A 25,118-nucleotide genomic window follows, 5' to 3' on the forward strand; every position below is an offset into this window, starting at 1 on the left:
TCTAATATGCATAGAGTTTATTTAGTACTTAAATTCTACAGCCAGAATGCAGTTTACTAGCCATTTTAACTTTCAGTTAAATGTCTAAAAGAAATGACTAAAATTCCATAGTTTCAGTACAATGTACATCCAAAGCCAGACCAGGCAATGCCAAGACTCTTGGTTATTTCAAAGTAGTTCATATGCAAGTAGAAAATTATATCCCACTCTTCAGTTAAAGGGACCATTACACAACTAAAGGTGCACATATTAGAATAAAAACATTAGTCAATTAATTTTTTACTCACTTTTTGTCAATTAAGAATCCTGTTATTTCCATTGCTTTCAGCACTGCATGTTCCTAAACTACTTTTTCCCTCAAGGAAAAAAAACATCAATCTTTAATTCCAGGTAACTAGGACAGCAAGAATATCACTTAAACTTGACAGCTTCATTTTTGTGATGCAGGTTTGAACTAAGTTTAAACTGCATCATTTGTAGAAAGTCTTTAGTATACAGTTGCCTGCATTGTGCATCTTTAATATGTAATCAGCTAATTCAACACACTGACCTTGTTTCATTTTAATTATTGCAGTTTACTGTGTGGTGCTAGGACACAGTCATCAAGGTAAACAGATCTGCATCTCTCTCTGAATTTACACTTAATAAAGCAATTTATTTTGCACATACAGTCATATAAGAATACCAAGTATTCTTTTTCTCTGTGTACAATTCTTCAGCCAGTGATGTTTTTACCAGAAGCTTAACAACAATTTTGTCCCCAAAACTGATAAACCCATCACATAAAAATAATAATAATAGTATTCAAAGGAATTTTTCAAAGACCTTTTCATTTGTTCCCTGTTTAGAGGCTTGTTCTTTTAACCTGTAGTCTAAAATAACCCTTTGAGTTCCAAGTTCTGGAAATCCCAGGGCATTGTCACTTAAGGCAAATTCTCTTGCAGCTGTTGAAACAAGCTGTGCCTGCAGATGCAAGTGAGTGCCCCGTCATTAAACAGGATCTAGCTTAAGGCACCCAAAGGGTTAATTATGTTTCTTTTTAACCATATTAAGGCTCCCAATCCAAACAGTTTTTTCCATTGTGTACAATTTCACAGAAAGTAGCAGCAAGACAGTGCCTTTGTTACTGGATGGCACAAAGCCACGTTATGCTTAAGTTAATTAAACATGATATGGCAGTTAAAGTGTGGTTCTGATCTAGGGGAGAAAACCCAACCAAAATTAAGAACCTCAAGAATAGTCATTAAAAATTTCCATCTTTTTTTTCCCCTAGCATTGTCTCCAGGACAAAGCTGTTTATCTTAAAATATGCTTGTCCTGGGATCTAAATATTGAAATTTATCCACTAGAAGATCTGGATACCTGCTCATCCATCTTAAATCCCAAGCTTCTAAGAAGCAGAAGAAGGTGGAAACAAACACTGAGTTGTTTAATGAAGCATTCAGGGCTGTGAATGTGCCCATTTGTTGCTTCTTAAATACAGAATTATTTTTAAAGAGTAGAACTGCACTTTTACAGGAGAATGAAAAGACATTTTATTTGTAACTAGTTGTGCTTAACTCTTAAGCTGGTAACAGGAAAACAGCTACTTATATTCATTATTTCTTAATGAAGCATTTGTAGGAGTTGTCAACATACCACATATATATTCAAATATATATATATTTAAACTTAAATTCAGAATGCAGAAATACCTAAAGAAACCAGGCTTTGCAGTATCAGAATCATAAATCCAGATATGTAAGCACGCATATTTAAAGACACCATACCTTCTGCTGAAATTAGCTTATCTTTTATGATTTCCCTCAGGGCGGCATATCCATAAAACACTGTCCTGGTCAGTGTTTTACCTTTTCCCCAGAACTCTTGCTCAGCCATTTGCACACCCCACAGTGTCATGGTCAGATGAAATCTCTACCATTCCAGCAAGAAAGCCCTTGGAACAGCTGCTTACAGCAGCCTTTCTGTGCACTGCAAACCACTGCAGATAGCAAAATAAACCTAGAAACTGGTGGAATTTCATAGAAACTAAATAAAAGGGTTAAAAGCACAAGAAAGACAAATGATTCTTTACTTAGGTTTACTTCTATAGCCTATTCTTTCAAAACTTTCTCTTGTCAATACTGCAAAGAAACTGCCTGTTTATCCAGAATATTAATTTAAATGTTTTCCTAATTCTGCATGACAGCAGCTTGATACCATTTAAAAGAATGAAAAGTTTCAAATCACTGAAGTAATTCTAGAAAAAAACTTTACATTTGAAAAGCCAATTGTAATTGTTGCTTTTTTCAAATAAAGCCATTCACAGGCAGATGTTGGCTTTTTGTAATAAATAAAGTATACTTTTGTAACTGATTTTTACACCAAGTTTTACCAAAAATCTGACAGATACAAAAAATTAGATGTTTTGTAAGAGATTTATATAATTAAAGAACAGAAAAAAATATTAATTATTAGAAACATGAAATACTATGCCATCAGTTCTGGTGCAGGGAGCTAAGTGAGCACACTCAGTGACAGCAAGAAGGCAGAAGAATGGAGGCAAAAATAAAAGAAAAAAGGAATGGATGAGAGCTTGTGATAAAAGATTCAAGTATAGGCCTGAGGTGACAAGATGGAAAAGGAGAAAGAAACGCAACACTAACAGAGAAAAGGGGACAGAAAAAGAAGAAGAAACAAAACAAATGGAACCAAAACTAAAGCTTCTGTTATGGTGCCTGTGAGCTCAGGACAGGGTAAGCAGTATTTGCAATGCAGACAGATATTTTCCTAGTGTTTTTACACTCAGAGCCATTATTAAAATACATTTCCCAAACTGCTGGTGTGTTTTTAAGCCAAGAATACACTTTGTTGAACAGCCTTTTAAAGCTATACCCGTCTATGGGCATCAGTTAACAACAGCAATGTGAAAAACCAACATAAACCCCCTTAAGACTTGTGTTTGACAAACAGGTTTAACAGTGGTTTTAAGCAGCAAGGTATTTTAGTGCCAGTTATTAACAGCCCTCACACTAATAGTGGGCATTTAGACTGGCCCTGCTGACCTCAGAACTACACCTAGCCTCAGACTTCTCCTTTTTGAAACAGAGGACTGCAATCTAATTCTAGAAGTACCTCAAACTCTCCTACTCCTTGCTCCAGGTCTAAAATTCCTGACATGAAAGTCTATTTCTTGGCAAAACTATTACTGTCATTATTGAATTTATTACTCAATGCTGATGTACTCACTGCATTTTTTTAAAAACTCAAGAGCCTCCTGCCCTCTCCGTGTCATTTATTGTGTCCCTTCCAAGAAGAAACCTGACCTTGGATGTTCATTCTTCACGGGAGAATGTTTCACTTCTGCTGTGCTTCCAACCACAACATGCTTTTCTTCTTTCTTAAAGCTTAAGTGAACACACTACAGTGTTCAACACAATAGTCTAATGCTCCAGAATTGTCAAGGGGACAAATGGCAGTCAAACTGAAACCAGGTAACTGTAGCTATCAGGAAACCTGGAAAACCTGCATTTTTAGGATACCTGCATTTGCCTGGTCTACAGCTGCACTCTGCATTTCGACATTTTTTCCTTCAGCATTTTGAATAAAATTAACTAGCTTTAAACTTGTCCCTGGTCAATGCTTACTGGCTAACTGCAGTGCACAATTACAGCCCCTTTTCTGCTTTTCCAGTCAGTGTTCCTCCAATGCAATGACCACTGATAATTTGAAAGTCTCCTTTTTAGGTTGTTTATTGTACACTGAACTGAAGCTTAAGCTTATCAATTTTGTCTTAACTCACTTTTTTTATTCTTTTTCAAGCATTACAGTAATTATTGCCTCTTTATATGTCTAAAGTTGTTTTGGGAATTATCAGTTTAATAACTACAGACTAGAAATGGGCCAATGCATGTTATGGCAAGTGAGTCATGCTGTCCCCTAAAATTCAGTGTATGGGCAGACAAAAAAGATCCAGTCTATGGACAAGGAATAGGCAGCATCATTCTTCTATGCCCCTTAATAGAAGAGAATAGCAAAACCAGAAATAAACTCCCAGAAAGAAAGGTCCACATACTATAAAATTTCAGCTGTCAGCATTTACTTCAGTTTCCCCTCTCTGTGCAAATCTGAAGGAGGAGCAGATGGCAATGTGGTCTGACCAGTGCTGGTTTTACATCACAGAAAGCACTGACCAGGTTTTCAGTCCAGAGTTACTATAAATGTTTAGGAGCACATTCTGTACCCCAGCAGGGATGACCACCTTTTATCATTGGTCACAGCTATCCAGTGTCAACAGATAGAGGGATCTACAATTTCTATCACTCCTACTGAAAAGTTCATCTTTACCTCCACACTCTAGTTCAAGGAACTGCATTTTAAACTGGACTGCTTCCAAAGATGCAACACCACTATAACCATACATTCAATCTGTTAGTAACTACTCTAATTTTTATTTGCAATAAATTTACTTGAAAGTTACTTGAAACGCCTGTTTTAAGTTTTCATTTTATATTTAGTCCAAAATATTTCCTATTATTCACAAATACTACTGCAAATAAGAAAAAGTACTTGCAAAAGATACTCATCTATCAGTTATTTTTGACATCTCTAGCTTAGAAGGAAACACCCTATCAGATGTTTGTCTATTGTGTCATTTAAAATGCATTACTACCAAACCCAACCCCAACACATCAGTGCATTTACTGGAAATAATTATTAATACGTATTGAGCAAATGAGTTTACTCCCCATACTCATGGTGTTTTGTTTAGATGCTAGGAATGATATGCAATTTTTCATGAGAAATGGCTGGTTTTCTTTTTGCAAACCCCAAAGTGCTGTGTCTTAGCTTTTGTGGGAACACTTGGTTTGTTCTAGAACTCACCTGAGGAGCTGGTGGCAGTCCTGTGTCTCCAAGCATTCTGTGAGAGCAGTGAGAATTCAGGAGTGACTTACATTCATGCTGGCTGAAAGGCAACACTCTACCCAGCAGTTCTGTTAGCCCTGCTTCCCTCTCTGGATTCATTATGCATTAAGGGAGAGTGTAAGGAAGTAGCAGTATACCTTCAGTAACATGTAACATCCTATTTTAGCACCAAATGAGATATCCCAGCTACACAATGCAAGATTTGAATTTATCATCAATAGGAATGAGGCATAATGAAAAGTGTTACAAGTACCAAAAGTATAGTAGGAACTTCAATTTTACATTTAAAAGCTTGGGTTTTAGGCAGAAAAATATGGTGTGATGTGTCATTTACCACTATGGGTAAACATGATATTTTTAAAAATCATAATTCTTTTCAAATTAACATCAAATTTGCTGTTTAAAACAGTCTGCATTAGCATAAAAGAGGCTGAAATATGTATGTTTTAGAGGAAGTTGTTAAAGCATCACTAAAAAACTTTTCAAATCTTGTAAGACTGATCTACTAAAGAGATCTTTTAACTTCCCCCCTATACACACATATAGAAAACACAGAATTAAATACATATACACACAAACTGCTATCAATTTCTGTTCCAAAGTGGTAGAATACTCACTGGCTTTCTCCTTGTCACACTCTTACTATCAGACTAAAAATAAAAAATTAAAAATAAAGAATCCAGTTTCAATCACTTCCTAAACATGATTTTGTGAACATGAAGGAGGCAACTGTACAGTTCATAAAAGTTTTTAAGAATTGGTCACTATAAACTGGAGGTAGTTTTGAAATATGTTAGCTTGACTTAATGTATGAAATCAGAAGTAACACTAATCTACAAAAAGATTTTAAAAATTAAATACTCTCCTGTTAGGAAGATTGTTTCTGAGTCATTGAATACATTCTTTTGAAAAAAAAAAGAAGTAGCTTTTTGTTTCTGGTTGCTCCAACTCAGCTTTGCTGAGTAGGCCAAGACACATGCACTTGTTAATCTTGCTCACTGAAGGTGTGCTGATGCTTCTTGAAGTTGTGACAAGGACAGAATGTGACATCCCAGTCATTTCCAAGGTCTTTTTCTACTAAAAACAGTTTTTAGAACTTCCTGTAAAGCATTTTTAATTCTAAACTAGTTTAATTCTAAACTAGTTTCTGAAATGGTATTGTGCAGAAACTGCCCCTCAATTTACCTAAAGAGATATTTCCTCCTGAAAACCCAGATGATAATCCAGAGAGGAAAAGATTAGCATGAGCTCTTGCACTTTCAGTTTTAGCAGTATAAAATGTCCCTGGGTAACTTTTACACTGTATCACAGTCACATGGTCTCAATACATACCAGAAAAAACTTCTTTTGTAGATTTTAACCATAGCCATGGAAACCACTGAACATTACTAACACTTAAAATACAAAGATTTTAAAAAGCCTAAAGAAAAGTCCCTCTCAATGAAGCTGCTGGTAAACTGCCATTATTAAAAATACTAAGCCCATTTGTTTCCAGCTCCACTCTAAAAGTAATTAATGAATTTATTCTTGGAAATAAGCGTTCCACAGCAATGGGGGAAATTAAAAATCTCTCCATATTTATACTCTACTATAAATGAAATTAAATTATATACTATGTAACCCTGTAACCACTTTTAGCAAGCTTCTCACTGTTATTCTAAATTGTGTGCAACAGGAAAAATAAAAAAAGAGATTCCTCATCTGCTTTTCTTGTTTTCCCTTCACAAAAAGTTAATAAAAATCACAAAACCATGAGGGTTGGAAAAGAGCTCTTAAGATTGAGTCCAGCCATCAACCCAACACTGCCAGGTCCACCACAGAGCCATGTCTCTAAGCACCAGATCCACGAGGTTTTGGGACACTTCCAGGGATGATGATTCCACCACCTCCCTGGGCAGCCTGCTCCAATTCTTGGCTGCAAACAGGATTTGAGGTTCAGCCTCTCTAGTGCCAAGTCAAGAGGAAGAACTCCTTCCCTGGTCCTGCTGCCCCTCTTTCTGATCCCAGCCAGGATGCCCTTGGCCTTCCTGCCCACCTGGGCACAGCTGGCTCTTGTTCACCCACTCCTGACCAGCATCCCCTTTTCCACAGGGCAGCTTCCCAGCCACTCTGTCCCAGCCTGGAGCATTACTGGGATTGTTGTGACCCAAAGGCAGGACCCAGCACTTGGGCCACACTCAATCCATGGCCCCAGCCTGTCCAATCCCTCTTGCCCTCCAGCAGATCAACTCAACCTGGTGTCATCTGCAAACTGAGGGTGCCCTCGATCCCCTTGTCCAATCAGCCATAAAGATACTGAGCAGGACTGGCCCCAACAGGGAGCCCTGGGGAGCACCACTGGTGGCCAGCCAGCAGCAGGATGTGACTCAGGCACCACCACTCTCTGTGCCCAGCCATCCAGCCAGATTTTCAGCCAGCAAACAGTGCACCTGTCCAAGCCACAGGCTCCTATCTATCTTCTCAGACAGGAGAGAAACAGTGTCCAAGGCTTTGCTGAAGCTCAGGCAGACCACATCCTCAGCCTCCACCTCATCCACCAGGGAGGTCACCATTCATATCAGGAGATCAGGCTGGTCAGGCAGAACCTGCCTTTCACAAAGCCAGGCTGGTTGGGCCTGTTCCCTGGCTGTCCTGCACGTGCTGTGTGATCCAGATGATCTGTTCCACAACCCTCCCTGGCACTGAGGTCAGGGTGACAGGCCTGGGGCTTCCTGCATCCTCCTTCCAATGAGTGTCACACTGGCCAACCTGAGTCATCCTGAGACCTCCCTGGTTAGCCAGGATTGATGATAAATGGTGGAGAGCAGCTTGGGTGGATTCCATCAGACCCCAGGGACCTTTGAACACTTAAGTGGAGGAGTAGGTCACTGTTTCCTCCTGAATTACAGGGACCTCATTTTGTTCCTTGTCTCTGTCTTCCCAAGGACAGCTGGTCTGACTATTAAAGACTGAGGCAAAGAAGGCATCAAGCACCTCAGCCTTTTTCCCATCCTTTGTGGCAATGCTTCCCCTCACATGCAATAAAGGATGCAGATTCTCTCCTTGGCTCTCCTTTTGTTGCTGATGTATTTGTAAAAACAGTTTTTGTTATCTATTTCAGCAGTGGCCAAATGAATTTCTAGCTGGAGTTTCACTTTTGTAACCTTCCTGCATAACCTAACAACATCCTTGTAGTCCTCAAGAGCATCCTGCCCCTTCTTCCAAAGGTCTTTTTTCCCTGAGTTCCAGTGAGAGCTCCCTGTTCTTCCCCAGGCCAGTCTTCTTCCCCACTGGCTCATCTTTCAGCACATGGGACAGCCAGTTCCTCCATCTTTAAGATCCTTGAACAATGTCCAGCTTTCCTGGACTGCTTTTCATTCAGGATTGTTTGCAAGGGACTTTGTCAGTCCTAAAGGCCAAGGTCTGAACTCTGGGGCTCCTCAGCTTCCCCTACACCCTCCTCGATGACTCCAAGGTGGTGCTCAGGGCTCTGGAGGTGATACACCTGCTCCTGGCCCTGCTGGTCTGTGCTGCTGCTCAAGTCCTGGGGGACAGGAAGCTGGCCATCCTGCAGTACAACCCTGCTCCTGCAGCTGTGTCCTCAGCAGGTGCTGGATCTGCTGCTGCAGCAGGGGTACCTGCAGCAGAGGAACTCCAAAGTCCATGAGGAGCTGGACAGCACTGTGGCCCCTTCACCTACCCCGCTGATGAGATGGGAGTGGCCAAGATGGTGTTGGGCTGGCTCCAGCACTGGTGAGGAGTAAGAGCAGGGTCCAGCATGCTGCCACAAAGAGTTGGCTGTGGTGGTGTCCTCCTTGGGCCCAGGCAAAACCACCCTTCTCCTCAAGGTGGTGGATGCTGTGGAGCTTGAGGACAACAGGGATGGGGTGATTCATGTGCTGCAGGCCAGGCTAGCCAGGAAGACTTAGGTGAAGCTCAGGGACCAAGGGTTTGTGAAGTAGACTGTGGTCCTGCCACCATCCCATCATAACAGGGGATCCTGTTCACCCCTGGGACAGATCCAGAGTGGCTGGTGCTGGCCCACAGGACACAGAGCACAGTTCCTGTGGTTATCACACAAGGGCTGATGCTCTCTGGTTCTCCAGCTCACACAGAGCCCAGGCTGGTCAGGGAATGAATCCAACTAGAGTTTCAGTGCGTGTATAGGAAGAAACCAATTGCCTTGGGAAAAGGAGGGTGCTGGATACAAGGAGGGTGGCTGAGGAGTGGAGATGCCTTTCTGAAGGAGCAAGAGCAGGGCTGCAGCTGTGCTGCAGGACTCTGAAGGGTGATGTGACGGCATTGCCAGCCATTACCAGCAGTGCCCAAATGCACAGTGTGCTGCTGCGTGGCACCAAGTCCCAGGGTGACAGCGGTGACATGTGGCTGCCACCTCCAATGGCAGGGGGATCACTGGCTACTGACAATTTGATACCAGAGATGCCAGCACTGAGTTTCTCTGTTAGATTTGCATGAGACTGAAGTTCTGTTCAACCTTACAAACACCTTAGTGAGAAGCTCTAGTCAGAGATGCTTGAAGTGCCACCACCTCCTGTAACATTCTGATATGTATACAAGATGCCATGAGCTAATAAAGTATATTTGGCTGGGAGTTCCCAGGGTAAAGTCTGTTGCCAGCAATGGACCCACTGGGAAAAGCAGATGCCTAAAAATGTTAAATCAGACCTAAAGTGAAGTTTCGAAGGACATCCAAAGCTCCTGTGTCGAAGCCACAGATATCCAACATGCCTCTGTCGTCCGGGTCCGCGACCGTGAAACCGTGAGAGGTCATCCCACAAACCACCAGCTTAGCAGGAATACCCATTTTCTAGAGGAAGAAGAGCAAAAAATATCAGAAAACACATCTAGAGTAAAAACGTGCACATATGCAGTAACTTAAATATGCCAGAGGGCCAAACGTCACTTACATAAGCCATAAGAGCTGTACTGACAGAAACAAGGGACACCAGAATCAGAACTGCAGGGAGCCTGTCAGCACTGGAATGGCAGCTAACCTCAACTAAGGAAACCAAATTAAAGACTTTTGGTATTCATTTCAACTGGGTGGAAACTACGTAATGATTCAAGTCCATACACCCATGCCTGACAAACACATTTTTGGTAGTTTAAAAAATAGTTTATTTAAAGCATAAAGGATTGTTTGCTGAATAAATTAGGGTTTCCAATAGCAATAGCTTGGAGAAGGTATTTTTCTCTGTTCTACTGTAATATTATGAAGCTGTACAGATTAGAGCAGTCCCTTTAAAACACAATAGGCTTTCTTCATAAGATACTGTCACCTCATCCTCTTGACACTTGTCTTCATTACTTCATTGAAACATTTTGACATCTACTGCAGACATCAAAGTTGAACTTAGTTCTGAGAGTCAAACATCATTCTGTAACAACTATAAAAACTTATTCCATCAATTATATATAGGATGTAGAAATTCATGCAGTCCCTGAGTACCAAAATTTCATGAACATTGGAGCATACCAAGCGGGGCAGGCTAATTACAAATCCTTTTAGCAATTCCGTGGTTTTAAATACGCACAATTAATGCAATATATGCACTAATTCTGCCTAACTGCAGGACTGATAAGTTTTTAACAATATATAATTATTTACTGAAGAAAGCCACAACCAGTCCAATCTCTAAAGGATTTTTAGAGCTGGTACAAATACTTCGTACAATATTTTTTAATCATAAACAGTCAGAAGCATATTTACCTCTCTGTACTCTCTAAGGGCCACTGCAGGAGGAGTATTCCCAGCAAAGGTCTCATTATCAGTAAATACAATGAAGACATCAGCAGCTGTCTGAGTTTTTTGAGCCCATATCATTGGAAGAGAACAATCAGTGGTACCCACTGGAATCTTATTGAGAAAAAAATAAATATACATGGAACACATTAATACAGAAATTAACAAACCATGGAAAAATTCCTTTTAATATAAGCTTCATGTTTTACCATGTGTTACTACACAAAGAGGCTTTTTTGTTAAACTTGTTAATTTTATCTCAGTTGGTCCAGGATTTATTTTTTGTTTGAATTTTTTAAAATATTCTTTTCAAGCTAACTCATTGTGACATAGCACTGACATTCTAAATTGCAATGTTTAATATCCAGCAAATGAAATAACGACTTTGCTGGGCTTTCTCTAAATAAAATGCACCAAAAAAAAATCCAATCGTGTACTAGAGCTATACAGATTGAACAAGGTAGTAGGATTGATTACAAAGAAAATACAATGTAACTGCTGAGACTTTTTTTTTTTACATACTTCATACATTTTCACTAAAACTTGAGGTAAGGTCATGTCAGCTGTCACTGGACACGGGACCATTTCATGTGAAAAGGCAACAATTTGGGAATCCTTCTCAGTCCGTGCTACAACCTGAGAAAGAGAGAGAAAAGGGTGAAAAAATTCAGTTACATTACTCTGAATTTTTAATGTCTGAACTGAGCCATTCCCTACCAACACAAATTACAAATGCTTTTGTATTTAAATCATCGTGGCTGCTCATAAACAGTAATGGCTCACTCTACACTTTAAATAGTCTGTAAATAAATATTCTGTAAATAAACACTGCTCTAATTACTGTAACTATACTTCCATTTTCTTCCCTCTCCTCTGACATAAAACCTTGACTATTTTTAAGGGCCAACAAAAGTTCAACTCCTCTGCAATGAAAGAATACAACACAAGAAGCTTTAGAATACTAAACTGAGAGGAAAGTAATTGTGAATAAAGGCCACACTGACAACTCAAACAGACATAAGAATTATCCCAATATTTCTTAATCTAATCTGTGTATTTCTATGAAGGCTTCTGAAAAAATTAAAACGTTTAAGATAAAGTTATTATTTTTTACTTATAGTAAGCCATTTTATTATGGCTAAGATAAGTGAAAAAGCTGCCCTGACCACTTTGATTTACAACAGAAACCAACTTCTTCAAACTGATGTTTCTGAATATGGTTGCTAGGAGCTTTCAGCAATGAGGCAGAAGGTCACACCTCCTGTATCCAAAAAAAATTATATGTGAATTTCCTCTTGATTTCTAACCAGCTTTAGAGCACCTTTCTAACAAAAAATCAATTCAAGCTGAAAACAGTTATAAATAAAAGAAATTGGAAGCCTCACCATACACATTACTGCTGCAACCGTGCTGGCATTGAGCACACTGCCCAAAACCTTTTGTGTCATTGATGCACTAACATCAACTGCAATTACAATGCGTTTTCCTGTTGGTTCCACTGTCTGAAAGAATAAAAGACAAAAATATCATAGGCACACATAATTTATATACTAATTTCTTCCTCTGCTTTCACTCCTAAAGAGAGCATTTTTTCCTCTTTCTAGGTAACATCAAAGTTTCAGAATTGTTACCCACCCCAGGAACTGTTCCTGATAAGCTTTCAGAAAACACAGAACTCTTAAAAAGCTTAACAAATTGGAGAACTATTATTACCTTGAAAGCTTTGTAAAATGAGGCATCTAAAGCTTCTAAAATGTCTTCATCAGGACGCCACCAAAGCTTCCCTCTGTTTCCATGTCCAGCTTTATAGGTTTCTAATGCAACCAAAATATGGAAGGGATGTATTCTACCCTACAGGCAGAAATCAAAAATAAGGACATGAAAATTTAATCTCCTTAAAAAAAGTAACAAACTAGAACGTGAAAATAAGTTCCTACTACAAAAAAACCTCACGTTTAGTATATGGTTACTTTAAATTTGTTAAACCTAAAGAGTTCATGCAGTCTTTACATAGGTGTTGGATGAACTGATACTTGTGGGTTATTGATAATGGACCTCACTCCCTCTCAAGAATCCTCTAACACCAAATGGGATGGCATCACCAGAATTCTGGTAAAATTTTGGAGTTCTATGATTGTCAAGCGCTATTTTTCATCACAGGCTTATAGTGAAAGAAAGTCCCTGCCCAGCTGAAGAGAAAGGAGCTGAGCAAGGAAAAGAACCAACTTAAAACTAGCTTTATACAAGATACAGTAACACTGGACAATAAATTACTTTGGAACACAGTATCCATTTTTCTCATGCTATAAAACACTCCAAAATATTTATTTTCTTTTTTGCTTTCCACATATAAACTTAATTTATATAACCATATAAACATTTTGTTACTTTATCCAAAAGGGGTGTTTCAGTGCTTAATCACGGCCAGCATCAAAACTCAATGAATCTGAATGCCTGTGCATTGCGTATCTTCCACCAAGGCATTGCACCATGATCTTTGCTCTCCCTTCTCCAGGAAGGAACCAGAGAAAAAGAATTGCAATAGGATGGGGGGAAAAGGACTTTTGTTGTTGTGCTAAATTCAGCTCTGGTGCTGAAGAATTTCAGTGTCCTGATTTTCATCTTCCCAGCTCACAAAACTGCTGCTCAAGACACTTGTCCTCTCTACCTCTGACTAAATCCCTGAAAATGTTATCCTCTCATTGGGGAACCCTCTTTTCCTTCTTACTTTCCTCCCACTTGGATGGACAATAAACCAATCAGAAAAGAGGAAAATCTCCTTGCCCATCTTGTTTTTCCCCTCAGCTGCTGTGCTATTTTCTTAACTCACTTAAAAATTGTAAGACTCAGAAGAAATTGATGAACCCAACTAGCAAAGCTTGTCATGGCCCTCATTTAAGAGAGGATCCAATAGCTGCCAATACACTTATTTTATCTGAATGTTTCAGAAAGCAGGTGGGGAATCCAATGAGAAATCATATACAGAAGTTTTAAAATAAAATTGCAGGCATTAAACTGCAGTTTTTAAATAAACTAAACATTAAAAATCAAAATCCACAGAGGCTGACACTGCTTATGAAGGTCTCACCTTTTTTAGCAGTTTCTCATTTCTCAGTTTTTCACATACTATTGCCACTTCTGAACCTCGTGGCTCAAGCACTGAATTTGCTGCCAGCTTTCCCAAATTTCTCAACAATACAGAAATAGGCATTTCCTTCAGTAATGCCTTCCAAACCTATGATGAAAGAGAAGGGAAACACAGAAAGATGAGATTCTCAAAGTACAAGAACTGTTAGCTGTACACTGAATAAGTGTATTTTAAAATAAATGTACAAATTCTATTAAGGTCTTAATAATTTTAACTATTTTAACTATTTGGGTAAACAACTTGAAAAACAGTGTAAGGGCTACTTTGAAAAGAAATCTAGATTTAAGACTCTGAACAGCATTACCCACTGTAGAGAATTCATACTTCTATGGAGAATTTGGCTAAGGAAGTTACCTACCTCTTTAGATTTCAGATGGTTTGTCAGGAGGTGCTCTCTAACTAGACCATACTCCTCTATCAAATGAATAACTTCCAATTCATCTTTTGTGCGTTTGACTTTCTCCACAGCCTCCAGATACTTCAAGAGTTTTTCAGTCTCAGCAGAAACTGCTTTCTCTTTATAAGCTTCTTGGACATCTTTCCACCCCTTGGTAATATACTTAGTGACTATAGCAATTCCTGATGGAAAAGAAAACCATTTCTCAAGCAGGATTACCATCTGTATACTGGATTTTATCATTCTAGCATGCAAATCAATTAGCAGGTTTCATTCTCAGACCTGCCAAACATCTACTGAAAAGGTCAGCCACACAAAATTCAGAGCAGTACTTTTAATTACTGTATTAATCTCCTTAGAAGTAAAGAGCTTTATGTATTTGCTACATTGTCCAGAGAAGCTGTGGCTGCCCCTGGACCCCTGGAAGTGTTCAAGGCCAGGCTGGATGGAGCTCTGAGCAGCCTGGGCTAGTGGAAGGTGCTCCTGCCCATGGCCGGACGGCTGGAACTGGATCATCTTTATGGTCCCTCCCAACCCAAACCATTCCATTATTTTAAAATTTGAAGTCAACAGATCTTCCCACATAACAAAAAAGTGTTATTTCATCATTTGTAAGCAAATAGGAACAAAATGAGGGAGTTGTGTTATTGTGTCTTCTCTTGGCATATGGAAGAAAAGAAGGAACAAACCCTGTTGATCTTGAATTTAAACAGGTCTGGTTTTTGATATGATCACCCACATTTTTAAGATGCAATTTACAGGATATCCTCACTAAGAGGATAAACCCTGTTTACCTTGAAGGTCTGTTTTTTAATATTATTACCCACATTTTAAAGATGCAATTTACAGGATATCCTCACTAAGAATTCATCTACAATGGAACTCAGGTTTCCAAAATACTTCCACAGTAAATATAAAAGGTTTAAAACACAGTATTTTCAGGTAAATAAAAATTTATTACCTTCACTGGCAGGTTTTAGGTGGGACAACCTCAGAAGATCTTTATGAGACCAACCACTTCTTTGCTTATATTTTGTAACTGCTAAAGCAAGAGCCATGCCATTCTTTCCATTGTACCAATCTGCAACAGCTTTCCTCAGAGCACGGCCCCACATGCCACATTTCATGCCCTCCTTCAGATCTTTTTTAAACTGGATGAAAGTAAAGAGATGGGTTGGTATGCAACACACCTCGGGGACAGCTTTAAACGCCGCTTGTTTTGTTTTGGCATCAGAGCACTGCGAGCAAACGGCGAGGGCAAACAGCAGGGGCTCCTGTCTTGCCGCTCTACCCTCTTGACTAAAGGCTTTGATTTCTTCCACAACTTCACAGCCTCTGCCCTCTTCAATGAGCCTTAGCAAAGCTTCAGCGTTCTCAAAGCCCAGCTTGTGCTCCTTGACGTGGTAGGCGCTGCCCTCGGAGCCGAAGCACAGGAAGTGCTGCAGCCGGGCGCTGTCCGTGAGGTCCCAGCCGGCACCGCCCGGCCCCGGCGCCTCGCTCGGGGGCTGTGCTGGGCTCTCCTCCGCCTCCATCCTTCACGCTGCCAGGCTCTGCTGCAACAACAACACCTCTCATTACCAACTGCGGTTGGCTACTCTTTTAGCAAAGTAAATACATGGCGTCTATGAGTTTGGCATCTTAAGTTCTCATTCATGAATTTAAGCATACTCCAAGTGTCCAGTAATACACATCATTTAGAGCAAAAGAAACAAAAAAAACTCTCTAAGTTATAATAGTGACTAATTTACTTCTTTAAAACCAACTCAGAAACTATTTAACCCCAATAAGTGGCACACAAAAACCATCTGGTCTCGGGCCCTTTCTGGGTCACTGTGACCCCGAGATTGTTAAAAGTCTCTTTTCCCAGCCTGAGCGCTTGAAGAATGAGTCGGAGCTCTCCAGTTCTCGGTCTCAAGGTTGCTTATTGCATCTTATCTATAAAAAATTTTCTCCTACCCTACCAAGGTCCATCCTACAGGACAGTTCCAGGCACACTGTGTAGGGGGATAGAATATAAGTAAATAAAGGTAGTATAGAAAGTAATCTTACCCCCTAAAGACTTGCAGCTGGGTTAATTATTAAAGAGTAGGAGCAGGCCTGATTTTAACAGGCCACAGCTGTAGCCAATAAGAAGAGTGTTATAAAAGAGTGGATTGGTTGGTTGAGCGCAATTGGAGTCAGTTGGCTACTGTGAGGATGGGTCAGTGCCTAGAGGAGCGGCCTATGAGAAACATCAAAGAGGTAAGAAACTCTAGCAATATGGAACCTTTGCAAAATAATGACAATAGAACTCTTGCGCTATAATCACAACAACACTGCCTGCCCCTGAGTTCTACTGTCATTTATACTAAAAACTACATGTACAATATTTACAATTACTTTCCAATATCTATCACCTATGTTAGACAATGAGCTTCTACCTAAGCCAATGTAAAAGTGCCAACATCACAGCAGAAGATGGAGGCCAAGAAGAAGAAGGAGAAAGGCTGGACACACCCAGTTCCCTCCATCTTGCCTCCTGAACCCCCATACCAAAAACCCCAAAATCTACTTTTCCACCCTGTGATAATTTCACTATTATTCTACCTAAACTGTTGTGGCTTGCTGATCTTCATATAAGGTTGGTAATTTGCTCCACAGGTCATAATCAAACCCACCGGTGTTTTGGGCTCCGTGCCAGGGCTTCTGAGCCCCTGGCAGGGCTCCTGGCCATCCTGGACAGCCAGAGGGATATTCTGGGTTTCCACAATCTGGTGTTATAGCTTTTTGGCACTAATATATTGTGAAAAGTGCATATTACATGGCAGATATTTACCATATGTATTTCAGTGTATTGATTAGTAGTGCTCTATTAACATTTTAATAATATGCTAAATGTAGTCTTGTCGTTAAAAGGTAACTTTTGTAGCTAAAGTAAGAACTATGTTAGTGGGATTTTTTTTTAAGAAAGGAATGAGGGCACTCGCACCAGATAGCAGCCCCAGGACACACAAATCTTTCAGAGAAAAAGAATTGATTGCCCTCTTATCAGAAGAAATGAACTTCCTGCCTCAAAGGTGCTGTTAGGATGAAGAGGAAGAAGTTGACACAGACCAGATAGAATCCTGTGTTTGAATAGAATTTATGCATCATGGATGAAGTGTATGAATATGCAACAGGCTATTGTTTTTAAGGGTTAATCCTCTGTTAATGGGGGTCCTTTTTTGGGCTCCTGCTACCCAGAAAAAGGCACCTGGACTGTCCGTAACTCTTTGCCTTTATTGTCTCATATTGTCCTAATTCAATTTGTCCAAATTATTTTTCCTCTAATTGTATTACCATTTTTATAGCCATTTTATTACTATGAAACTTTTAAAATTTTAAAAACAAGTGATTGATGTTTTTCATGTATATTACATCCCTTAGGTAGATTTTTATATTGCAGACTAAATGGCTCAAAATTCAGACCTTGCCCTGTTCTATTTTGCTTAAGAATTGCTAATACCGACCAACTGAAGAAAAATGAGGCTAAAAGGAACAACTAAGATATGGAAAAACTGTTTAGTTGGAAGACTGTGTGAGAGTTTATATGTGGTAGGTTTCAGTGAGGCTTAGACAACAGCTTTTTAACAACTGAGCAGCTCAAGAACAAATTATCTTTGCTACAGGCTTGAAGAGTCTGCTGCTCCAAGTGAGATCCAAGAAAACAGGGACATTATGGATTCTGTGCTGCTTTACATTTGAAGGTAAGAAGCAAAAAAATTCACAATCATTCAGGTTTTTCTATTTATACCCTCCTGAGCTGCAAGAGAGCTGTAATATTTGTAGGGCAACACCACTGCTCTTACTTGGAGAACATCCAGGACAGCAAAAATCAAGCCAGGGCATTTAAAATCAAGCAAATGCAGGTGAAATAAAATTAGCAGGGTAAGGGTAAGAAAATTCCTCATCACCACCACCTCCAAAACATTAATAGCACAATAATAAATTTAGTTTACTCAGTTCTCCAACAATAAAATTACACTGAATAGCACCAAGAGCTCTTACTGAAAACCAAAAAGCCAGAACCATTAATCCACTCCATCAAACTGCATATAAATCTTAAAATTCAGGGACTAAAGTCTGAGCTCACACAAATGGCATGTCAAAGATTTTCAGTTTTCAAGAATTGCAGATATCTATTTTTGACTTTTTTTGCTTGTTGGGATAGTGAAGACAAATAAAAGCCATTTTGCTGCATTTACCAGGATAAGGCAGCACAAACAAATGTCACTAATGTAGACAGAGGGGTTCCCCCCCACCCAGTTTCAGTAAGTAACACTGATTTACAGCTTCCCTACTTCTTTGACAGAGAATTTCCCTTTTTCTGCAAACAACTAGAAATGCACCTTTCCTCTGATTTTGCACATCTGCACTAATCTGCACCCAGAATTAAACAGCCATCATCAGTGCTCCCATTACACTCTACAAACTGATAAAATCATAAAAATGGAAGCCATAGGTTGGCACCTGGTTTAAGAAAGCAGGTTTCATTGGAAATTAATAAGAAATATCTTTCATTGTATTGTTTAGAGCATCAGTGCTCAGCTAAAATTATATATTCTAACCATGTTTCCTGCCAAAGCTATTTAAATACACATCATGGTTGAACTGACTTTTTCCCTGACATCTGAAGCATGCAAATACACTGACAATAACAAGGGTGGTATTCCCCATCCATGAATACCAGATCAGGACTTTTTCATGTCTAAAAACATTTTATTTTAATACAGTTCCATTAGCTCATTTCCTTACACAGTCAATAATGTTTCGTAATAAACACAGAAAACCCAAACAAAATCCTGAAATCACAGTAAGAATCCATTTAGTTATCAGAAAAAAAAAGGTACGTGAAAGATACTGAGAAAAAGCATTATCTTGAAGGAAAATAAGAATGGGAAGCATAAAGGATCACCCATGGACAACAAGATGTCCATGTATACAAAATATTGAGAATGAGTTCTTGCTGTAGCTTTCATAGAGGGAAAATTGCGGACGATATTTGTAGAGGGAAAACTCTTATGGATATTAACAATGGATCATTTTTATGTTTACTTTTGTATGGACCAGGCTATTCATGGACTCACACACTGGCAAGAGGCATATACCTGCATCCATATGCTTCTGACACAAGCCCATAATAGAAAAGATAGTTGCAAATAGTTTTTCTGACATTTAGCTCCTTAATTTGCTTTCTTAGGAATATGCTATAAGCTACCAACCCAGATTCTGTTACAATTTCCAACAACTGTTTAACATAAATTGTAAATTCTTGTAAATAAACCTGTATTTTAAAAATTATTTTTGAAATCCACAATAGCTGATGAAAACCACCAATCTCACTACTAAACAGTTACAGCAAAAGTATCAGATTTACACTTCACCAGCAGCTACTGGAAAAGCACTTATTCATAGTTGAGCTGCTGAAGTCATTTTGGCCATTTCTAACCCTGTATTACATCCCAGCTTCACATGTTCCCAAAGCTTTTCCCTCCTTTGGACCCATCCCTCTCCTGTGCCCAGACCTCAGCTTATTTTTCCATTTAACACCTCTACAACGTAGACAACTTTCACCCTAACAGGTGGATAAAGGCAGATGCTCACTTAACATACGCTCTGCTATAAGTCTACTGCTCACCTGCTGAGCTGCAGCAGGGAACTTGAATTTAAAATACCTGTGGAGGATTTATCAACAATATTCTGGCTCCCCAAGCACTTTCAATTTCTGAACTACAAGAATGCAAACAGCAATTCTGAAAAGTCCTAGACTAGGATTTTTATAACAGAAGTCCTAGACTAGGAGTTTTGTAACAAAAATTGCTAAACTAAACTCTATGGCTGTTCACCATTACTAATGAAAGAGAAAACCCACTATATTTCAGCTGCCATGTAAATTTGTAAGTAAAATATGACTTTGACTGCTCTGGAACAGCCTATACACCAGTCACACTGCGAGAAGTAATTCAATGTTTTTATGTTGCTGTACCATAGCATGATTCAGTTAAGTTGACATTTGTTAATTTCGATGACTTTTCCAAATTGCCCTAGCTTTCCTAGGAAATAAAATGTCTGACAAGTTTCACCGATGAATGAAAAAAAACACATAAAGTATAAAGCTTTAACAGACTAGAGATTCTAATTTAAGTGCTTCAGTTTAACTGCTACATTAACAACTAATGACACTTTGTAGCAAAATCTCATGGAATCAAACTTCGAAAAAGTCAGGTCTTTTATGACCAAAAAAGCATTAACATTTTAAAGACAACTTCTCAAATTGCCTTTGAATACTCCAAAACCACATTTACTTCAATCTATGAGGAACTGAATTCTGCTTCTCTGTCCTTTAAATCTTTAAATTCAGTATAAGCATTAAGCTGCAGACTATAAGGAATGTCTTCTAGTTAATTGAACAGAGAGACCACAACCATCACATTGAGTTACATTGTTGTAACAAAACAGGCTTGTGCTACAGCTCTGACCACACAGTTCTCATACTTCAGAAAATAAGCACCTCCATGTCAACTGGGATGCTAGGAGAACACTTCCCAAATCACCGATGGAGCGCTGGACGACAGCAGCACAGCAGATATCCCATTATGCGAACCACATACCAGCCCACGCATTTGTACTGCAGAATTTGCAAGAGCCTGTCTGCTTTAAAAAATGTACTGACTGGGGGGCCAAGGCAGCTTAGCTGACGTAGGGCAGAATTAGGAGATCGAAGCACCTAAAGCGGATACCCGGCGAGCTGCGATGGCAGCTGTCAGTCTCCATAAAGACGATAAACACGCGTGACGGGGAGGACGCGTAACGCCGGAGATCCGCCCGGGAACGCCCCGCGGGCCCCTCACGCCCCGGGGCTCTCCGGAGCTGCCCCCCGGCCTCTCCGCATTCCCCCGCACCCCCGGGGCCGGCCCAGGGACCCCGCATCCCGCTCCCCCACAGCTCGGGAAGCGCCACTTGCCTGCGAGGCTGCGGCCCGGGCGGGGCCGGGCGATGCCGCAGCGCCGGGGGCCGCGGGGCGATGGGCCGGGGAGGCACCGGGGACACCGAGCGACGGCCGGGCCGCTGCGGGCGCGCGGGGACGGGCAGGGCCGTCCCGCTCCGGCCGCCAGGGATCCGCGTCTCCCGCTCCAGCCCCGCCCGCCGCGCCCCGACAGCATCGCCGGGACCCGGATGGGGCCGCGCCCCCCGCGCGGTGCCCGGATGGAGCCATGCTCGGGGCCGGCCCCGCTCTCCGCCGCGCCGCCCGAGGGCCCCGCAGCCGCCGGCCGCCCCGAGCCGCCCCGGAGCGCGTCCCCGAGGCGCGCGCGGCCCTCCCGCGGCGGGGGCGGTGCCGCCCGCGCCCGCAGCTGCCCCGGATCCAGTCCCGCTTGCCGCTTCCTGTGGCCGCCCCGCCTCTCCATGGCGGTGCCCGGCGCGGGTCCTGCCGGGAAGGGAGCGGCTCGGCTCGGCCTCGCAGCCTGAGCGGCGGCAGCGCCGCCATGTCCGGGGGCAGCAGCGCCGGCGAGTGGTGCCTCATGGAGAGCGACCCGGGCGTCTTCACCGAGCTCATCAAGGGCTTCGGTGAGCGTCGAGCGGGGCCGGGCAGGGGTGGGGGCTCCGCGGGGCTGCTCCCGCACCGCTGGGTGCGAGCCTGCTGTCCCTGCCGGGCGGGGAGGGCATGCGGGGCTGGGACGCGCTGCTGGCGGCGAGCGCGGCTCCTGTGATGTCCCCGCCCGGCCCGGCCGCCTGCGGGCACCGCCGAGTCCGGCCCCAGCGCGGCCTGTGCGGCCCGGCCCGGCCCTCGGGCCGGCACCTGCTGCTCTGCTGCGGGACGGCTCGGCAGGGACGTGCCGCAGACGGTCACAGCGTCCTTTAGCTTCGAAAGGGCTTCTCAGATCATCGAGGCCAAGCTATGACCCAACACCACCTTGTCAGCCAGACCGTGGCACTGAGTGCCGTGTCCAGTCTTCCCTTAAACACCTCCAGGGCTGTGACTCCATCACTTCCCTGGGCAGCCCGTTCTAATGTCTCATCAGCCCTTTGAAAAAATACCTCCGAATGTCCAATCTGAACTTGGCTGGGAAGGTGTTCGGGTTACAGAGCCCCAGGAGTGAGAACATTGAGAGAAAGGGCTATGCCTGGGCTGAGCTGTGGGGCCTGGCAGTGGCTGGGTAGCCTACAAGCGGCTGCCTGGCCTTCTAGAATGTTAAATTTTGTGTTGAATTGCATTTAAAATCTCTGGTGAAACTGTGAATATATGGTTATTGCAGCAGCCAGGTTATTCTCAGCCAAAAAAACAAAATTATTTTACTCCACATTTCATTGATTTATAGTTTGTTGTGTCTTTTTCTCAGAAAGAAAGTCCAGACATGCTTCTTTTATGTTTTTATTTAGCTAATAAATGAAACTTCAACATAGTAAATATTTAAACATTTTGGGCTGTGTATTATGCAAACGTCTTGCTTGAATATACAGCATTTTTGATCTACTACCATAGGTCTTTGTCTGGAGGCAGGTGTTTAAAGTTCTGCTTTGGGCTTGCTGATAATGCCTTTATAAGCAGCGTTGTTTTCAGCAAAGGACATGAAGTGATCAGAGATATTTAAGCTCCTCTGCTTCTTTTTTAAATGCAACTCTCTTGTAAAGACAGTATCACTGTATCACAGTGATAAAGACAGTATCACAGGTTCAGAAATTCCTGAAATAGTTTCTCTGCCGGTCTTGTTTGGGTTTTTTTAATCAAGGTCTGTTAAAGCCCACAGATAGGCTTTTCCATAGCCTGGATGTACTAATTGCAAATATTACATAATGTCTTTGTGTTTTCTTTCATAAGTCTGTCTTTACTGGCTGTGTCCCTTTTTAAATGAGTTAGTTGAAGAAACCTGTATTTTTTCCTTATTTCAGGCTGTAGAGGAGCACAAGTTGAAGAAATATGGAGCTTGGAGCCAGAGAACTTTGAAAAATTGAAGTAAGGCACATGGTTTTTATTCACATTTGTCTAAAGTCCCTGAAAGAATGTGTACTAAACTCAGGTGTATTTTTGGTGGATCTGTTGTTTGGGGCATTTTGTGTTTGTGTTTTTTCCTTTAGTTTCTACAGAAGTTGGGTAGGATTTTGATTTAATGGAATACCTGGCAGTTAAATTGCTTTTCATTAATGCTTTGGTACTTAATCTAGCTTAATCAGGTTTTGAAAGAAATGCTGATAGTAGCTAGAATGTGGAAGTGGATTTGTAATGATTTTTCCATTTGCTTGCCTTACAGCTTTTAACAAATTCTTGGGTGAATTTCTGTTCCTTGCTTTATCTCCCTCTCTCCTCACATCCCATGATGTTGCCTCTGTTGTCTTAAATTATTTTCCAGTACTTAGATACCTTTGTAACTCATTTTTCCTGCAGAACCACTTCCATATGGATGTGAAGGCAAATAGGCTTTTTGTAACTGATAATGACTGGTGTCATGTGGAACAATTTTGCCCTTATTAAGCAACATTAATTCTTTTAACATTTTGTCCATGTGTAAACATGCTGTTATCCATGTTTACATACAGGATTTTAAGAGGAAAATATCATTTAACCTGGATCATACTCTTGTATCTTGTGCAAATATCCCATACTTGTAGGATTAATTTTTCAAAACATGCAGGAATTGGTACAGAGGATGTATTTCTGGAATTTTTGACTGAAGATATTTCACCAGCAACACCTGAGTGGCAGAAAAGTTGCCTATGAATTGGTTTATTTGCTGTCTGCACTATCAGAGCATTTACCTGTTTTTTCATTAAGTGACAGCTTTGCATATCCTGGGAGATGTTTGTCTTTCCACTCCTGAGGGAAGGCCAGCTTCCATCCTCCCTTCCCATTTACACCTGCAATATTTTACACAATGTATAAACACTGGGAGTGAAAGGATATAGAAGCATCTTTGTTTTCTAAACAGAAGCTCTGTAGGCACACAGTTTGTGATAATTGGGAGTGGGGCTGGCCCAGCCTCATCCCCAGTGGGTGCAGCTGTGAGCAGCAGGTGAGCAGCACTGACAGCAATGAGCCATGGAGTGCCCAGGGGCACTGAGCAACCACCAAAGGGAGCAGAGGGCACACAGGTGCAGTGCATCAACAGGAGGGGATAAAAGGCTGGGCTACAGAACAAGAAGGGTGGATGCTTGCAGCCTTCTGAATGACATGGTGTAACTGTGTATGGGTTGAAGCTTTCTGAAATTGTATGATGATGCTCTGTGTGTTGTAGCTGTCTCAATTGCAACACGTGCTGTGACACAGGTCCACTGAGAGAATTTGAAAAAATGCATCTCTGATTCCTGGTCAGAGCTTAGGAAAAGTTTCTTGTGCACTACAGGTGTATGTTTGTCTTTTGTGGAGAAACCATGTGTGGCCTCTTTTTGGTGATGACCTTAGATTTAAGTTGATGAATAGGTTTTTGTCTTACTGTAACTGAAGATTTTTTTAGACCTGTTTTCTTTATTGATAAATTTTTGTGTTCTGGAAATACTAAATACAGTGCAACGTGTAGTGAAAGCTGTTTACTCTTAAGACATGCAGTCTGAAAGGCAAGACACATTTTTACTAGAAGAGAAGACTGGGTTTCTCTTACTTGTTGGTGAGCTAACTCAAAGCATGAAGTTTTGGGAGAGCTCCTCTTTGGGCATTTCATCTGTGTGTAGAAGGATTCCCAAAACATTTGTTTCTGTTCTTGTGTATGACTGACAAATGCTTTGATAGCTGTTTATTACTAACCAATTCAAATGGAGTTCTGCAACTATAAAAGTTGCAGTAACCAGGAAAACTGGTCCTGACTTTTGAAAATTAGTGGAATGCTAATTCAGATTAGGATTGTTTAGCACTTACAGAAAGAAGCCTGAATTGTCTTTTGTCTTATTAAAAGAGCATATCTGAAAATTTCAGTGTA

General features: G+C 41.2%; 3 protein-coding genes across 5 annotated transcripts in view; 1 reads left to right on the forward strand and 2 right to left on the reverse strand.

The window, feature by feature from the left end:
• RO60 (Ro60, Y RNA binding protein) lies at positions 1-21,441 on the reverse strand. Of its 3 annotated transcripts, none has more exons than XM_030953111.1 (9): positions 21,176-21,441; positions 15,155-15,743; positions 14,155-14,375; positions 13,737-13,883; positions 12,362-12,499; positions 12,034-12,150; positions 11,171-11,284; positions 10,616-10,762; positions 1-9,712 (listed from the first exon to the last, which is right to left on the reverse strand). In XM_030953111.1, exons 2-9 carry the CDS (start codon positions 15,723-15,725, stop codon positions 9,560-9,562), a joined length of 1,608 nt encoding a protein of 535 aa, XP_030808971.1. In that variant the 5' UTR covers positions 15,726-15,743; positions 21,176-21,441; the 3' UTR covers positions 1-9,559. The 3 variants fall into 3 exon arrangements, 2 of the variants coding, with proteins under 2 accessions (XP_030808971.1, XP_030808970.1); XM_030953110.1 differs by having other exon boundaries at positions 15,155-15,746; XR_004060906.1 differs by having other exon boundaries at positions 9,580-9,712; positions 11,178-11,284; positions 15,155-15,746; positions 21,176-21,439.
• Positions 20,922-21,617, reverse strand: LOC115906082 (collagen alpha-1(III) chain-like). The gene has a single exon (XM_030952966.1). It carries the CDS (start codon positions 21,615-21,617, stop codon positions 20,922-20,924), a length of 696 nt encoding a protein of 231 aa, XP_030808826.1.
• UCHL5 (ubiquitin C-terminal hydrolase L5) overlaps positions 21,584-25,118 on the forward strand; it is a 16,624-nt gene continuing 13,089 nt past the window's right edge. The window contains exons 1-2 of the mRNA XM_030953421.1: positions 21,584-21,777; positions 23,101-23,164. Coding sequence (XP_030809281.1) covers positions 21,696-21,777; positions 23,101-23,164 — 146 coding nt within the window. The 5' untranslated portion in view covers positions 21,584-21,695. The remainder of the gene's footprint in view (positions 21,778-23,100; positions 23,165-25,118) is intronic.

This window comes from Camarhynchus parvulus, chromosome 8 (genome assembly GCF_901933205.1).
Source record: "Camarhynchus parvulus chromosome 8, STF_HiC, whole genome shotgun sequence".
Lineage (NCBI taxonomy): Eukaryota > Metazoa > Chordata > Aves > Passeriformes > Thraupidae > Camarhynchus > Camarhynchus parvulus.

Excerpts from the sequence above, each read along its gene's own strand:
- LOC115906082 (XM_030952966.1), bottom strand. The coding sequence starts at position 21,617 with ATGGAGAGGCGGGGCGGCCACAGGAAGCGGCAAGCGGGACTGGATCCG.
- RO60 (XM_030953111.1), bottom strand. The coding sequence starts at position 15,725 with ATGGAGGCGGAGGAGAGCCCAGCACAGCCCCCGAGCGAGGCGCCGGGG. Across the intron at positions 12,500-13,736 it reads ATGAGAAACTGCTAAAAAAG|GGTAGAATACATCCCTTCCA; the intron begins GTGAGACCTTCA and ends TTCTGCCTGTAG. Across the intron at positions 12,151-12,361 it reads CATTTTACAAAGCTTTCAAG|ACAGTGGAACCAACAGGAAA; the intron begins GTAATAATAGTT and ends TTATTCTTTCAG.